Here is a 16,975-nt window from a genome sequence, read left to right on the forward strand (position 1 = left end):
TTCCAATTTTCAATCCTGGTGCAATTGAGTTGTTTTTATTTATAATTTATTGCATATTAGCCTATATCAACGCTTGTAGTTAGCAGTCAAGTCTTCGCAAATCGCAATAAATGGAAGAGTTTGCGAAGTGCACGTAATTTACAGACTTTGGTGGCATACCCTTGAGAAAGGAGCTGTCCGGATATGGACGGCAGACAACACATGCTCAATAGCTGAGGAAATTAATGAGGAGGCGTTACTTGTTCTATGCATCTTTCAATTTCAGTGCCTAACACTCGTGTCCTATGCAAACTTTTTTTTTTTCCTGCGTCAACGCTTTTATTTCTCCTGTTATAAAGGGTCTATATCTCAAACCCTTTTATCCCATATCCCTAGTTTAAATTCTCGATACTATCTTAAAAGTCATACTGCCAGACCGTGTAGGTAAACAACTTTTATTTTTCTCATTCAAACTTTTATTTGCAATATTTAGGAAGCAAGTTGATTATGATCACATGTGTGAAATGTGATATCTCACATTTAATAGAAGAAATCTTCATGATTTCTTTTTAATCTTAAAAACGCGTTTTAAAATTATGATGACACATCAAATGTATAATAGACAATATTTACATAATTGAAAACGAGATATTACAAATGATATTTGATCTCGATGTAAAGTTTTATTTGATCTCGTGTAATTATATGGAATATAATACGAATGTTGTATTAAAAGAAAAAATTATTAAAACTACATATATATTTATAGAGTTTCTTAATATTATAGATACGTTTTGAAGTTATGAAAACCTATTAAACTCATAATGGACAAAATATCTTCCAATAGGGAGCACATGGTTATGTGAAACATAAATAATATATGTTAAATTGACTTGGCATATGCATGAAGAAATTTTCATTTCTCCACAATGTGAAGGGGCTACTTACCCGATGAGAGATATATTACAGGGTTGTAGCTCAAATCGAATGGAGTTGACGTATATTAGTAAGACATCATTGTTCAAAGGTATAAATTATTAGGTAAAAGTGAGCTATAAAGGGTAACAAGGTAATTTGGCAAAGGTCTTGACAATACATTGGTCGGTTTGGAAATTACTCCCATGCTTCGTGCATATTAACAAATTTTCGTCTTATTACTTTGGTCGAAATTCCACGCGTTCCCGAGAATCAATCTTTATATTCTAAAGGTGGATTTAATATTGGTCAAGTTCACGTTCAAATCTGTCATGACAAAGCCTGTCTCCGCTGAAATGGTAAACACGTCCATTGATAAGTGCCCAATAGCACATGCAAAAAAATAAGCTAAGATACCCTAGTGAGAAAATTAATGCTGTGTCCCACATTAGAGTTACACGGGGGGGGGATGGTTCCGGTAACATCTGAAAGCTACATGGGTGGTCCAATTATAAGTACATGCATGTATGTAGTGGAGACCAGATGGGTCGCCTCTCCCCCACCTTGGTGTTTGATGTGTTGTTTGGTAACTGGGAAAAGTTTTGTTCGATTTAGGGGTTGTGGTTCACTCAATCTGAATATCTAGTACAACAAGCTGTTGAAGAACGCTTAAATCACGCGTGGATCATGAGATAGTGGCTTACAGGGCTGCTTGTACTCAGTGATGATGTAACGAGTTTGGCTTGGTGTTGAAAATCTTTAACGTTGGCCCAGTAGTATCCGAGTAGTGCTTGAATGATCTTTTTCTCAAGGCCACTGAGATTTCTTAGAGAAAAAACGATATCCTATTATGGTAAAACCCAAGACAAAGAAGCACAGGGGGCCTATTCAATGTTGAAATATGAGTTGGAGAAATGAATAGGAAACCTAACAAACAATAATAAGGATAATAAGTTCAAAAAAGCTGTCAATTGCTACATCATATATTTCCTCTTTTGCTTAATAATCTTTAGGCTCCAGCAAGTGAAGAATTCTCCACTTAAGGTGCCCAGACTGCCTCTTTTCTTTTTTTTTTAAATGCATGTCATGACTGGGAAGGAGAGGGCCAAAAGCCAGAAGCCTCCCCCCTGGTGGTTGGCTGTCTCTATTAATATTCATTTCCAATATTTGAGTACTGTTCATGATCATAACAAGTACATATATATATATATCATATGCCTACACTATCTTCATCTGCTTTATCAATGTTTGATAATTTTTGTGTACAGTACGTAGAAAGATATATGCCTTGCAGGGTTTGTAAACATTTCATCTTTTTTTATTAAGTTTGTTCATTAGCAGATGAGAAACATATTTGCACTTCAGGATATGCCCAAACCAAATGATAATTGAGGCTTCAGCTAAATGACATATCTTCTTATGAAACGCTTGAGAACCCTAAAAAGAAACTAATGGTCTTGAAATGGCAGTTGACATCTTTTAAGATTTGGCAGAAACGTTAATAAGAAATTTGACTAAGTGGGTTAAGGGATCTCCTCAAATCTGCCCTTCACATGCTGGGTTTAGGTTGATCACATACACAATAAGCTGAAGAGTTGCAGGAGAGAGGAAATCTTTTAGAAAAATGGCAAACTAGTTTTAGGAAGAGTGGTCTTTTTAAAGCAGATTCGAGTTGAAAAATGATTCATATACGACAGAAGGAGAGTAATCAATCTGTGCATCAAAACTTTCTTGTTGAAGATCAGACACGAGGGCCCTAAGTAGATTCACGTGAAAATGAATAGAGGAACACATCACTTATGACGCCTTTGAAACCTCATATTGCAAGGAAAGACAATGTGTCAATTATTAAGTATTTTACTGATAGGAGATGAAGAACTTTACACAGGCACTCTTGAACAACTAATTTTCCTTCAAGGAATGGCCACGGAGCAAGATAAAATTTGAATTCATATTCAATAGATAAATAAGGGAAATATTGCAAATCATAGGGAGAGGTCACCCCCATGACATTTCCGTCAAACTAATGTTCATGTTAAATAATTAATTTTTTTTAAAGTTTAAACTTATAAGATTTAGACTCAATATGCATATTATGGCCTTTGACAAATACATTGTGAAATGATTAATGTATTCAATCTGATAATTTGTTGGTTGTACGTGATACGTAGTATATATTGATATAACAATACCTTAAAAACCTTTATACTAAAAAATGTAAATAGCCATGCAATCTAATTTTAGTATGGTTGAAGATGTGAGATTATTGAAATCTTTAAGAATAAATTAGACTAATTACAATAGTCAAGGAAATATGTGAATCTTAATTATATTTAGGTTTCGGTCAATTTGGGTTTAGAAAGTTTACAGTTACTATTGAGTATTCAACTATAATCAATGAGAGTTAGAAAGCAAATGTACCATAAGGGAATCATTTAAAATGAAATGACCAAAGCATTACGTTATTGTCCTCTTTTCTTGGCATGGCATGTGCTAAGAGCTCACGCTTTGGCTTCATCCTTATCCACAAGACGCATGATTACCTGCAGAAACACATATCATTGTTCATGGTCAAAGGGAATCATATGTTTTTGAAACAAATTCAAAGGTCTTAGTATGGTTGCCATTTAAAATTTCAGCACAAGATACATGTATCTTTGAATTCATCATCACATTCTTTCTTAGACTCCAAAAAAATTTGATGGTATTTCATTTTTTGGAGTGCCGACCAAGATTGACTGGACCATAACCCATAAAAAATTTCACTTCTTACTTGTTGAAACAACCCTTCTTCACTCTATTTGATTTAGAGTCCTAGACCTTGCTTTGTTGGAGACCAGAAATCAGTGCTAGCTAGCACCCATACCCCATGCATGCAAAGTTCAATGTTCCTAGGCAACAATCTATACATAAACCCAGGTGTTTGGTGCTGGCCATCAAGCTGGCCTCTGATTTCATAAAACATATCATTAGTCCCTAGACTTCTCTAACGTAAACCCAGGTGTTTGGTGCTGGCCATCAAGCTGGCCTCTGATATCATAAAACATATCATTAGTCCCTAGACTTCTCTAACGTAAACCCAGGTGTTTGGTGCTGGCCATAAAGCTGGCCTCTGATTTTATAAAACATTTCATTAGTCCCTAGACTTCTCTAACGTAAACTATGAAATTTTTTAGCATTTCATTTCTTTGTTTAGTTGACTAGGATTTAGATGTAAGCATGTGATATAATATGAATTGCAGATACAATCGAGTCTTAGTGCAGTAATGCCATCTGCAAATGTAGCTTGAAATATGGACATGCCTTGCTGTGAGTGAGCATAGAGAGGGAATTATGTCACAATACATCCACGCAAAACCGTGGATTATGTGGCCTCAAGTCTTGCTAGGTAGGGCACTCTACTAAGAACTTGTCTCAGCCTTCAGAAGCAGTTTGTGTTTAATATTCGACGCACTAATTACAGCAGCATGATCAGAGGCTATGTTGCTTGAATTTAATTAATATCCACCAAGCTATGGTGCTGCCCCTCTGCTTAATTAAAAAGGTAGGGCTTGTTCAGATAACGGGTCGCGCTCAGAGCTCGCTGGCATTGATCCTACTAACTAATATTCAAAAAATATGATAAGTGTATATGTGTGTGTCGTTTTTTTGGGGGGGTTGTCAAGGGATATGAATGCCTCCTCCCAAACCTCACATGGCTCTTATGGGAGGGCTCATAGGCTTACTGATTCCTGGGTAATTGCATTTATTTGTAGCTAGCTAGAGAATGCTGTCTAGGCATATAAACACATGGCTGTCATAAAAGGACCTCGTAGGCTTGTAAAATCCCATACTAGCGCCGTTGGTAGGACAATCAAAAGGGATTCCATTCAAGAAATGTCACTGCAATTCCAACTTGACTTGTTTCATTAACGCCCACAACAAATTTTAAACCTCCAACTTACGTGGAAAAAACTTAAGGTATTGATCCAAACTCTCCAATTTTGCAAAGAAATGTAAAAATTTTAGACCGATGAAGGTATAAATAATAAAGATATTAATACAATACAATATAATTTCGGGTGAAGTGCCGAATAAAATGTACTCCTTTGAGAGTTGATCTAGGGTGACAGGTCACAATCTGACCTATACCTATAAAATTTTGCCTAGATGATGCCTGATGGGCACCCAAAAGGCATTTCATCAGTGTAAAGAATCCAATGAGTTGATGCTGCCTGCCTGCCTATGAGTCTGTTGAGCTCATAGTTTCTGTTGATGTCGCTCTAAGTAAACGAACTTTGGGTCTAGGCATTGGGCTTTGCCGCTTTGGAGCTAGGCTTTGAAGATGTTTGCGGCTAATGGCCTGCACGATCTTCATAAAAAGTGTTTCTTTCTTTCTTTATTTCTTTCTTTTTCACCAACATATATTTTTATCCGATTTGAATTATGTGATGGGATTATCGAATTTTAGCTATTTAATGATTGAAAATTAGAAATATCATATTTTTGAATAAATATCACGATTTGGAAAGAGTAAAAAAGCACCCATTTTTGGGGATAAGCAAAATAACAAAAATAATAATACATGTTAAGTTTTAGGATATGTTTGGTTTTAAAAAAGTTTAAGACTATGTTTGGTTCGGATAAAGTTTGAGGGAAAACAAATGAAAGAAAATGGAGAAAAAAAAAAAAGTAGAATGAAAGAAAAAGTAAAAATAAAAAATAAATTTAAAATAAATAAATTATTTTCATTTTCTACTTTTAACTTATTTTATTTATTTAACTGTTTTATATAAAGATTAAGTAATTTAAAAATATCTTAGTTTCCCACTAATTTTAATTACATTCAACTTTCTTTGGTATTTTCCATTAATAAATTAAATATGAAAAAATAATTTTTCTTAGTAATTTTTTTTCACTTTTAATTATTTCTAGGAATCAAATATAACCAAAGAGAATACGTAAGAGAAAGAAAAAAAACAGCTAATGAAAATAAAAAATAGTTTTAAAATCAATAAAACTAACTTTTAACTCTTTCTTACCAGGATTAAATAATTTAAAAACGTGTAAGTTTTTTTTATTAATTTTAATTATATTTGACTTTCGAAGGAGAATGGATGTTTGATGGTTAATTAACTTGCAATTTGAACCAAAGCTCAAAATAAAACATAATCTCCTCACGGGCCCAAGAATAATAACATGGTACTATTTTACCTATTTTATAAATTCATCTATGTTGCATGTTGCTTAACATTATGCAATTTTTAAATTTTTATTATTATTTCTATTTTATAAACTCATCCATCACTCATTTTCTTATTATTTTTAATTTTTTTGTCTTTTATAAAAAAAAAAAACGTATAAAATTTTTATTTTTTACATAAACATTAGAATTATATATTTTTTTTTATGAAAAATGAATAACTAACATTTGAAAAATTTTAACAATGAATAATAACATTTAAAAATATTCACACAAATTTTTATCTACTACACAATATATATTTAATTATAAGGAATAAATATAAAATAAATGGATAATAATTATTTCCCTAAATAATATAATGATAAATTTTGTATATAATAAAAAATGCATTTTTTGTTTGTTAAAAGTTGATGATATTCTACTATAAATTATAAAAGGTAGTAGATATTAATATTTAATAAATCTATAACTTGTATTTATTTGTTAAAAATAAATAATATTTTGATAAATGATAAGTAATAATAGTATAATATTTTATTTAAAATAATTAGAAAAATAAATACAATTTATTTTTTAAATATATAAATAAATCAAATTTCATCATTACATGTATGCATTTACTTTCAATTACAATCACAATATTTTAGACCAATTTGGTCTAACTTCTCATAATAATTTATATAATTTTCTAGTTTTAAATCATTTTTAAAACCAATTAGAATATTTAATGAATCAAATGCTTTAAGTGTCATATGATGTGAGTGCCTAGTTTAAAATTTCAAAATAAAAAATATTGTTATATATAAAGGAAAAATTAACACAATCATTTGGACTAGTTTTGGTAGAAGAAAATTTTATATTAGTTAGTCTAATTTTTAAGTTCTAAATTATTTCTATAGCTAGTTAAGCTCATTAAGGAATTCAATGTATCAAGTCTCGTTTGATTTATAACCCATTTGTTTAATAAGAAAATTTAAGTAATGAACTCATTGAGTGAGGTACAAGTTTTTGCTCAAAACCCGAATTTAATTTAATTCAAGTTTTATTAAAAATAAAAATAATTTTGTAATAACAAATAAATAAAAAAAATAAAACAGTTTTTAATATAATACGCATAATAATATTACAATAAAATCATAAATTATTATTTTTATAAATATTATAAAAATATATATATTCGCATCTATTAGCCCAAAGGTTCTCCTAATTATGTTTTAATGATAACAAATCATGATTAAATTGTTAATTGGTTTGAATTATAACAAATTTCAAGTTTTAGTTTAGAAACTCAAAAGGACATTTGGGAAATTTATCAAGGGACTAAATAGATACAAGATAAAAATAAATGGAAGACTTTTTAATAATAAGAAACATACGTAAGATGAATGCATAAATGCACTTAGGATTTTCATATCTTTTCATCCATTTTTAAAAACTCGATTTATGCATTAAAGTTATATTTCCATTAAACCCAAGTTTTATCAAATGAATCTTAGGCAAATCATTTCAAAATTGGCATACTCATTGACCTAAAGATCTTACCTAAGTGTTAGAAGTGAAAAGAATGGAAAAATATAGGTTTTTGGGCAAAAAATGGTGAATTGATCGAGGGACTGACCAGTCAACTTAACCAGTTAAGGTACCAATCGACTGGTTATGCCTTCCAAGTCGAGAGATGTAAAAATATTCTCTTTCTTCCGATAGTCTTTCATTCTCGCTTGATGGTTATGTATTTTCGGTCGAGGCCTAGTCAAATCTTAGTCGAGTCTTAATCGAGGCCTAACAGTCACTTGTCATGCATTTATTGTCCAACCGCTAGTCAATCGGTTGACCCCTAACTCAATCGGTCGAAACTATTTTTTGGCATTTTGGCTCCCGAGACTAGAAATTTATAAATTGAGAACTCTACTTCATTTATAAATATTAAAACACCTGCATTTATTTGTTTATCTACATGTTCTTAACTCAAAAGTTCTCATTCTTTCCTTGGTGCATTAAATCTCCACTTACATATTCCTTAGTAAACCCTTATGATTCTTCCTAACCTTTGAGTTGCATTTAAGTCATTGTTGAGGTAGGTTGATAAACTTAAATCTAGATTTGAGTGTTCTTGTGAGAGTTAGAAGTTTCAAGTGAGTAAAGACTTGAAAGAATGGTGTTAAGTGCCCATTGGAGCCGAAATTCAAGTGTAAAGATGTTAAAAGTTTGGTTAAAACTTCAAGTATAGTGGAACTCTCACTTGGTTAAGAACTTGAGGAGAGTGGACATAGGCAAGAGGTGTCAAACCACTATAAAATATGAGTTTATTATCTCTATCTTTATATTTGTCCTTCTTTTGCTTGAATTTATTGTGTTTGAAAAAAAAAATTTAAACCTAATTCACCCCACCTCTTAGGTGTTTTTCCTATTAAGATTAGCCTTAATTTTCTCAGCATCCTCATAAGCATAATTGATTTATTTTTAAAAATAATAATTGCTAATACTATTTTATTTTAAAAATAAATAGATTTTAATTTTTTAAAGGTGTCAATAAGCCAAAATTTTCATGATATGCATATATATTCTAAAATTTTGTATTTAATTTACAATTAATTAATTAATTTTTTAATTCTAAATTATTCTTAAAAAAATAGAAGAGACATTAAAGAATTTAAAGCATTTATTATGACATACTTAATTCAGAATCTAATTACCTAGTGATAAAACTTAGAAAATGTAGTTATGTGTATATGGAAAATAGTAAATTATGATTCATAATATATTAATTTTGGTTTATTATTTTTTTTAGTAATTATATATATTTTTGAGTTTTAAATTATTTTCAAAAAAAACATTAAACTTATTAATAAATTTAATACAAATTCTAGCTTAATTTGAAACATATTTTTCTAATGAGAAAAACAAAAAATTTCTGGATTTGAAATACATTTCTCTAATGAAAAAAACAAAAAAAGTTCTTTATTTTTATTTTTATAAATTGTTTTTAGAGAATAACAACCAAACAATGTTATAAATTTTTTAAAATATTTTTTTTAAAATAAAAAATTATTTTACATATAATGTGAAAAAAAAAATTAAGTGAAAAAAAAAATCATTTTAAATTATATATATGAATATTATTATCAATTTATTTATTTATTTCTTTTGTTACCTAACAACAAATATTCATTTTCCTAAATATATCCAAACACAAGACCTAAATTAACCATATTGATTGATATTAAAGAAGAAATGGGAATGGAAACAAAATTTTTATTTTCATATTTTTTTCTCATGTATCAAACATTGCTCGAGTGTCTTTGGCTTTGAGATATTGATGTTAGAGCTGAAATCCCTTCAACTAAATCGTTTTGCAGTGAAGCCCTTTTGGCATGTAATAGATATGAACCACCAAATTGGGTTCCATAACTTCCATTGGCTTAGGAGGTTTTCCTGGACGAAAAGATTTCCATAGCCACTTGTTGATTTAAATAATATAGGTAAGAGTAAGACAAACGGCCAACAGGGGATGTAGCTCAGATGGTAGAGCGCTCGCTTAGCATGCGAGAGGTACGGGGATCGATACCCCGCATCTCCATTGTTGTTTTTATTTTGCTTCTGCGGTTCTTTACGACCCACCAATACTGATCATTCTTCATAACCACATCTTCAGAGAACTGGGCCCATTTTCAAGATGGGTGGGTGAATTGGTTTTAATGCCCTTAGGGCTCATAGGCTGGGACACACCAATCATACAATCAGTTGTATTCCCATGGTTAGAACGGTAGCTGGGTCTAGGCATATGCCAGAGCAAATGGGCAAAGAACTACTCATCAATCAACTTGCTGGCTTCTTCTGCTGCCACATCTAAGTTGGACCAGTATATGGTGTAAAATGTCTTTTATTTTGTTTTAGTATCATTCTACTTACCTTCTTTCCCTCGTTTTCAAGCTTAATCCTGTGTAAAATGTACTATCATGATGGTATTGGGGTGAGCATTTGGGAACTGAATTGAAGCAAAATCATCAGGAGATGGCGAAAAATGAAATTGAATTTCTTGGTAAGAGATTATATTAATTATGGAAGGAATTAGGCAGCTTGGACAATAAGACTGCAAGGGGAGTTCAGAATAATATTTAGTATAATACAAAAGGAATTTCCATCATTCCTGTAGTTGTTATGTGGGAAGATCTACATTCAATAATTCTTTCGAAAGTACAATAACTCATGCGCCTAAGATGTCATCTTTATTTGATGGATGAGAGGATATGAAAATTCTAACATGAAAAGAGGAATCCAGAATGAGATGAAGCAGTTGGGGTATTACAGGCTGAGATTTAAGTCAAGCTTATGTTGATCAGATGCTTGACTGGGCAGTTTGTCCACATGAAAGCTTCCTGGCCAGATTGAGTCCATTGCTTCTTCCATCACAAAGGGTGTCCAAGCCATCCTGAATCCTGTGTTGGGATCATTAAATCTTGCTGCCACTTCAGTCCCTTCTCGGCCTGGCTTGTGCGCAAGAGAGTGAGGCTGGGCACCCAGTGATCGGATTGTTAAAGAGTTAAGGGGAAACCCCATGGTTGCCATCATCATCCTGTGAGATTGGTACCTTTTAGCTGCTCCCCTTTCTCTTTTGTGTGCATTCTGATGACCCCCTAGAGCTTGTGAACTGAAGAACTTCCTCATGCAGAAATTGCATGAGAAAATTTTGTTACCAGCTGGTTTTGATTGAGGATCGCCATCTCCAGTTGTGAAGGCCTCATTTCTGCTGAGGCTTAAACTCAACCACTCTCCTAAATTATCATCTCCAGATGTTTTTTCATCATCGGATCTTGTCTTTGATTCAGCATCTTGGTTGTTGCTTGATACCTCATTTGCCTCTTCCTCCCTCTGGCTGATCGTCATTGCACTAGCTACCACTCCCAAGCTATACGGTTTATGGGCAGTTGGAGACTTGGGGTAGAGCTTAAAGAAATGGTGTTGTAGGGAGAAATTAGGGAGGGATTTTAATGGACGGGAAGGGAGGTATCTTAAGGGAACGGCAGCGACAGTGGATATTATTAAATTTATCCCATAATGTTCCCACCTAGTGATGCTTGGTTTTTTAAGAGGCAATGCTTATGTCACATTTTACTGTTGGCATCTCCAAGCTTCGGATTCCCTGGTCTTTTTTATTCTCTTCCTTGCCTCTAAATGACATCATCAACTGCATGATTCTTTCCTGGAGAGGATTTATATAACAGAAAATTAACTATATACGCACACTGCCATTAATACTCGAATTCTGATCTCCAATCTGCTTCCCAAAATGTTACCATCAGAAACCCAATAAACCCATCGGAAATCCCATATAAAACACAATGATACAGTTTCCACGCGAAGTCAGAAGATAGGTAGATGTTGCTTAATAACACTAGAGAAATATGGTCCCAATCACCCAAGAGCTAGACCTTTTTCACCTCATGCTTCACTTTTGACCCTTCTTCTGCTTCAATTCAGACCCTGCAATGTTATGGACCACCACTTTTATGTGTCATAGGTCATTTTATTGGAATTAGCGGAGTTGGGTTGTTTGATGGAGAGCCAGAAGTCACATGTGCACCCCAACATACAAACAGATTGGTTAACTGCAGGGAAGTTGGATGCATTAGAGGCCAATAAGGAACAGTAGAATGTTGTCTTTTATAGTGAATCACGTTTGAGATGCTATTCAGTAAGATTAATGGAGATGTGGGGCTTTTGGACAGTGTGGTGGTGAGCACAATACCATAACTCACTTTCCTGTACCTTCGCCTTCTTGGTTCTTACTAGTGAAGTTGCTATGTCGGGATAGGGAAATATATAATAAATATAGGCAACGACCAGAAACGGCATATTTACTGTATACAAAAGAAAGTATTTATGTGAGAAGGGGTGATGAATGACAAGCTTCATTGCAGATATTGGAGTGAGTGGAGATGCTATTTTTATTTATTATACATTGGATGCAATACTATATTTGTTCAGGGGTGGTTGCTGGGCCATGGTAATTGCCAATAATGTCGGTAAACACTAGGCAGAGAGGTGAGGTGTCTTTATATTTCATATGGGAGGTTATCTTTCTAAGCAGGGAGAATCAATACAGGTGTCTTCCTGTAGTGGGCTTTGTATATGTACAGTAGCGGAAGTGCATTGAGAACCACTTGTACTTATTCTCAGAATCTTGTTCTAAAACTTAAGAAGACAATAGCCCGGTTTCCCCATAAAGATGGATGTTTGTTGCTCTTTCTTTGTCTCTGTCCCTGTCTCTCTCTCTATCCACATAATGGTGTGGACGAAAGTAGCTTTGTTGCTGAAGCTTCTTTGTGATAAAATAATTGTGATGTTGGACTGATGAGTCAGTCCTGGAACACTGGACTTGTCTAAATCAATTGGAGTTTTCTTGTACCAGCCAAACTTGTAGCATTGTTAGTGAAAAGTCTGTTACGGTGAGTAATTCAGAATTTTGCCTCTTGGCTTAGCTTTTAATATGACAAAATTGTGGTGCAAACTCATGAGGTGAAGAGTCCAATATATTCATCTCAATTTCACTTTGTTGTTCCAAAGCTTGGCTTGGAAATAGTATCCTGAAGTAGCATTAAAGGTCTGAAAAGGGTATTATTGCAAGAATCTCCCAAGTAAAACTAGATTTATTTGGCTTATGATATATTCTCTTTGTGCATCCATTTTGGCTGATTCTCATTTGAGAATATAACAGTGCTTTGCTTATCACTTCATATCCGGAAAATGACCCAATACCATTCTTCTCATCCTTGTTCCCTTGGATCTGGTTCCCACCTTGAGATAGAAGCATATAGATATAAGAGGTCTCTCTCCATGTTTCTCCTTTGTTTTTTTTTTTCTTCTTTTTCTTTTCTTTTATTTTCTTATTGCCCTTCTCACCCATCACTTAATCACTGGCATTGTTGTTGGAGGATTATCCTAAAAAAATTTGGTGAAAAATCTTAGGTCTCTAAGCCCTTTTGAGGGTCCTCAACTGGTTTTCTTTTGGGAGACAAAAATGTTCATCTACTCTCTTTTCCAAACTAACCAACCCAGTTACTATAATAGAGAGCATACAGAATATCGGCAGGTGGCAAAAATCTTACCAAATCTGCCTAAGATGAACTGGGATACCTTGCCCTTTTCATAATGTCAAGTTTGAATGATCTTACATTGAACTCAATGCAAATCCCTTGTAATTAGTATTTGGCTCCAGGACACACAATTTTAAGCTGGTCGTATCTGTAAAAACATGTTATGAGATTAAAAAAAAAAAAAAAATTCTTTGGCAGGTTAGCAGTTAGTCTCGGGTTAAACAGTTCTGAATTACAACAGCCTTATCAACAACATTATTTTTAAACTAGTGGTCGTAGACGTTCACTGCAACAAAGCTTCCCACTGGAGTGTCCAAAGTCCTAGTGGATGGGCCAAAAACAAACAGAAACTGCTTTGCTTCCCACTACCCTGACTTCTTGAATTATCAGCATATCTTCCATGGAAAGCCCATATTGTGTTGCAGCACGTGAGAAAAATGGAAGACAAGAAACCACCGGCACCAGTGCCATTGGATAAGGTGTCTGACACAGTCCTAACACTAACATGTGCCTAAGGACCAAGAACATAGCACTTCACTGTTATGTGACAACTCCATTTTTCATGCTTCCACAAGAATTGTTATGCTGCATTGTAGACTACTTCTAGATTGAAAGCAGCTGTAGAGAAGTTCAAAAAAAGAACGTAGTTGGGGAGAAACAGCCAAAATAAGTAATACAAAAAAATCTCATTTAGATAATAAACTAAGAGTTTGTTTGGTATTGATTTTAGGAAACATTTCTAATAATTCTAACGCTTCAAAATTTTTATGATTCAAGTATTAGAAAAACTAAAAATATTTCCTATAATCATGGTCAAACACAGTCTAATTCATATCATAATCTACCTTAAAAAATGATCGATTTTGTTAACCTTTTGTCTCACGAATAAATTTATGTTATTGCCTTTTTAAGAATAAAAATGACAAAGCATGAAATATTTCTAATTCTTAATAGAAAAGTATAGAACATTTGATTTTATTTATGATAAAATACAATAAATCTTTCTTCCTGCCAAAAAAATTTAAAGCATTCATATATTGTAAAACAATTGCTATGAATAAATATATGCACCATCTAATGTTCCTGTCTAAGGGTCATCGCTAGTGGCGCCAAAGATTTGAAAAACCGGTAGTTCAACCATGTCCTCAACCACCCTCTTCACCATTCCACCATCACCCGCGACCGGTTCTCCTCCCACTACCTCCACCACTCATCATTTTATTTCTACAAACAGACTCGCAGTATTGATAGACAAATCCAAGACCATCAGCCACCTTCTCCAAATCCACGCAGTTCTTTTCCGCCACGGTCTCGACCACCACCCCATCTTGAATTTCAAGCTCCAGCGTTCCTATGCTTCTCTCGGCCGCCTCGACTACTCCGTTGCTCTCTTCGGCCGTACCCAAAACCCCAGTGTCTTCTTCTGGACCGCCATTATTCATGGCCACGCGCTGCGTGGTCTCCATGAGCAAGCGCTTAATTTCTATGCTCAGATGCTAACCCAAGGCGTTGAACCCAATGCCTTCACCTTTTCCTCTATCCTGAAATTATGCCCGATCGAGCCCGGAAAAGCGTTGCATTCCCAAGCGGTCAAGTTGGGGTTCGATTCGGATTTGTATGTGAGAACTGGTCTGTTGGATGTTTACGCGAGAGGCGGGGATGTGGTGTCCGCACAACAACTGTTTGACACTATGCCTGAAAAGAGTTTGGTTTCTTTGACTGCTATGCTTACTTGCTATGCAAAGCATGGTGAGCTTGATGCGGCACGGGTACTATTTGATGGAATGGAGGAGAGGGATGGCGTGTGTTGGAATGTGATGATCGATGGTTATACTCAAAATGGGATGCCAAATGAGGCATTGGTGCTATTCAGACGAATGTTGAAGGCAAAAGCGAAGCCTAATGAAGTGACAGTGCTGTCTGTGCTCTCTGCATGTGGGCAGCTTGGGGCACTGGAATCTGGCAGATGGGTCCATTCTTACATTGAGAACAATGGTATTCAGTTCAATGTTCATGTCGGGACGGCTTTGGTTGATATGTACAGTAAATGTGGTAGTCTGGAAGATGCTCGCTTGGTTTTTGATAAGATTGATGACAAAGATGTTGTTGCTTGGAATTCAATGATTGTGGGATACGCAATGCACGGATTCAGCCAAGAAGCTTTGCAGCTTTTCAAATCAATGTGTAGGATGGGTTTGCACCCTACTAATATAACTTTCATTGGCATTTTGAGTGCCTGTGGTCATTCAGGATGGGTAACAGAGGGATGGGACATTTTTAACAAAATGAAAGATGAATATGGGATTGAACCAAAGATTGAACATTATGGATGTATGGTAAATCTACTCGGCCGTGCTGGGCATGTGGAACAGGCATATGAGCTTGTCAAGAACATGAACATTGAGCCAGATCCTGTCTTATGGGGAACTTTGCTTGGGGCCTGCAGGCTCCATGGTAAAATTGCTTTGGGAGAGAAAATTGTAGAGTTACTAGTTGACCAGAATCTTGCTAATTCTGGAACTTACATACTTCTTTCTAACATTTATGCTGCAGTTGGAAACTGGGATGGGGTTGCAAGGTTGAGGACCATGATGAAAGACAGTGGGGTAAAGAAGGAGCCAGGCTGTAGCTCCATTGAAGTGAATAATAAGGTACATGAGTTCCTTGCTGGAGGGCTGAATCACCCAAAGAGAAAAGAAATCTACATGATGTTGGAGGAGATAAATGGGTGGCTCAAGTCTCATGGGTACACCCCTCAGACTGATATTGTATTGCATGACATTGGAGAGACAGAAAAAGAGAGATCCCTTGAAGTTCATAGTGAGAAGCTTGCTATTGCTTTTGGGCTCATCAATACTCAACCAGGAACCACGATCAAGATAGTAAAGAACCTCCGAGTCTGTGCTGATTGTCATGAAGTGACCAAGTTGATCTCAAAGATCACAGGGCGTAAGATTGTTGTGAGGGACCGAAACCGGTTCCACCACTTTGTGAACGGCTCATGTTCTTGCGGGGACTATTGGTGAACTTGATTCCATTTGATATGAGTTGTAAGAAACAGCTCCTGTTCAGAAGAATGCCTCCACCGGCATTGTTAGGCATTCTTCAACTGCTAGAGATTTTAATTCATTGTAGTTTTCATGTGTGCCACAACATTTCCTGAAATTCAAACCTAGTTAACTATGCTATCAGAAATTCACAATCAAGAAAGTCAATGTATCAAGCATCTGAATCCTGGTGGACCGAAAGGGGTACGCCTACGCCTGGTAATGCGAGCACCAACTCCAAACCCTGACTCATCTCAGAAGAACGGCTATAGGTCCCAAATTTCCTCCTACCAGTATCATAACTCCCTGAAACTAGGGGATGCGCCCGAGTAGTCCACATGTTCATAGTAGTTCATATTATATGGTTTGGGGCCATCCGCCTAGTAAAAACTAGTGATTTACACACAGCTACGCACAGAATTAACTGGGTCACCAACCATTTGATCGCTTGAAAGACAGATAGGCACTTTTGAAAGCAACAGTCTTTATAGACTTGAATTTTCACTAGATAACCATCAGGAGAATCTGCAACTGCAAAAGCTTGATGCAACAGTAAAAGATGCAAGTTGAGGAAAAATCAAATACAATATTGTATTGAAGGTCCAGTCCCTAATCAATTGTATAGGCTTGTTTTGCAGGTGAAGCCGGTCGCCCAACACACTAAAACTAAAGCAAGCGTCTTAACATTTTCTCGACACAACCCTTCAACAAGAGAATCAAGCATACATTTGCAAAGAAAAAAATTAATATATCCA

The 16,975-nt window shown here is 34.8% G+C and overlaps 2 protein-coding genes and 1 non-coding gene across 3 annotated transcripts; 2 read left to right on the forward strand and 1 right to left on the reverse strand.

Moving 5' to 3' along the window:
* Positions 1–9,583: 9,583 nt before the first annotated feature.
* TRNAA-AGC (transfer RNA alanine (anticodon AGC)) lies at positions 9,584–9,656 on the forward strand. The gene has a single exon. It is a non-coding gene; the product is annotated as a tRNA-Ala (tRNA).
* A 630-nt stretch (positions 9,657–10,286) lies between these two features.
* Positions 10,287–11,300, reverse strand: LOC100245648 (zinc finger protein 7). Its single transcript, XM_002279122.5, has one exon. It carries the CDS (start codon positions 10,961–10,963, stop codon positions 10,382–10,384), a length of 582 nt encoding a protein of 193 aa, XP_002279158.1. The 5' UTR covers positions 10,964–11,300; the 3' UTR covers positions 10,287–10,381.
* A 2,896-nt stretch (positions 11,301–14,196) lies between these two features.
* On the forward strand, positions 14,197–16,383 carry LOC100250784 (pentatricopeptide repeat-containing protein ELI1, chloroplastic). Its single transcript, XM_019221176.2, has 2 exons — positions 14,197–15,627; positions 15,727–16,383. The coding sequence occupies exons 1-2, from the start codon at positions 14,313–14,315 to the stop codon at positions 16,197–16,199; spliced, it is 1,788 nt and encodes a 595-aa protein (XP_019076721.1). The 5' UTR covers positions 14,197–14,312; the 3' UTR covers positions 16,200–16,383.
* The last annotated feature ends 592 nt before the right edge of the window (positions 16,384–16,975 follow it).

Source organism: Vitis vinifera, chromosome 7, assembly GCF_030704535.1.
Source record: "Vitis vinifera cultivar Pinot Noir 40024 chromosome 7, ASM3070453v1".
Taxonomy (NCBI): domain Eukaryota; kingdom Viridiplantae; phylum Streptophyta; class Magnoliopsida; order Vitales; family Vitaceae; genus Vitis; species Vitis vinifera.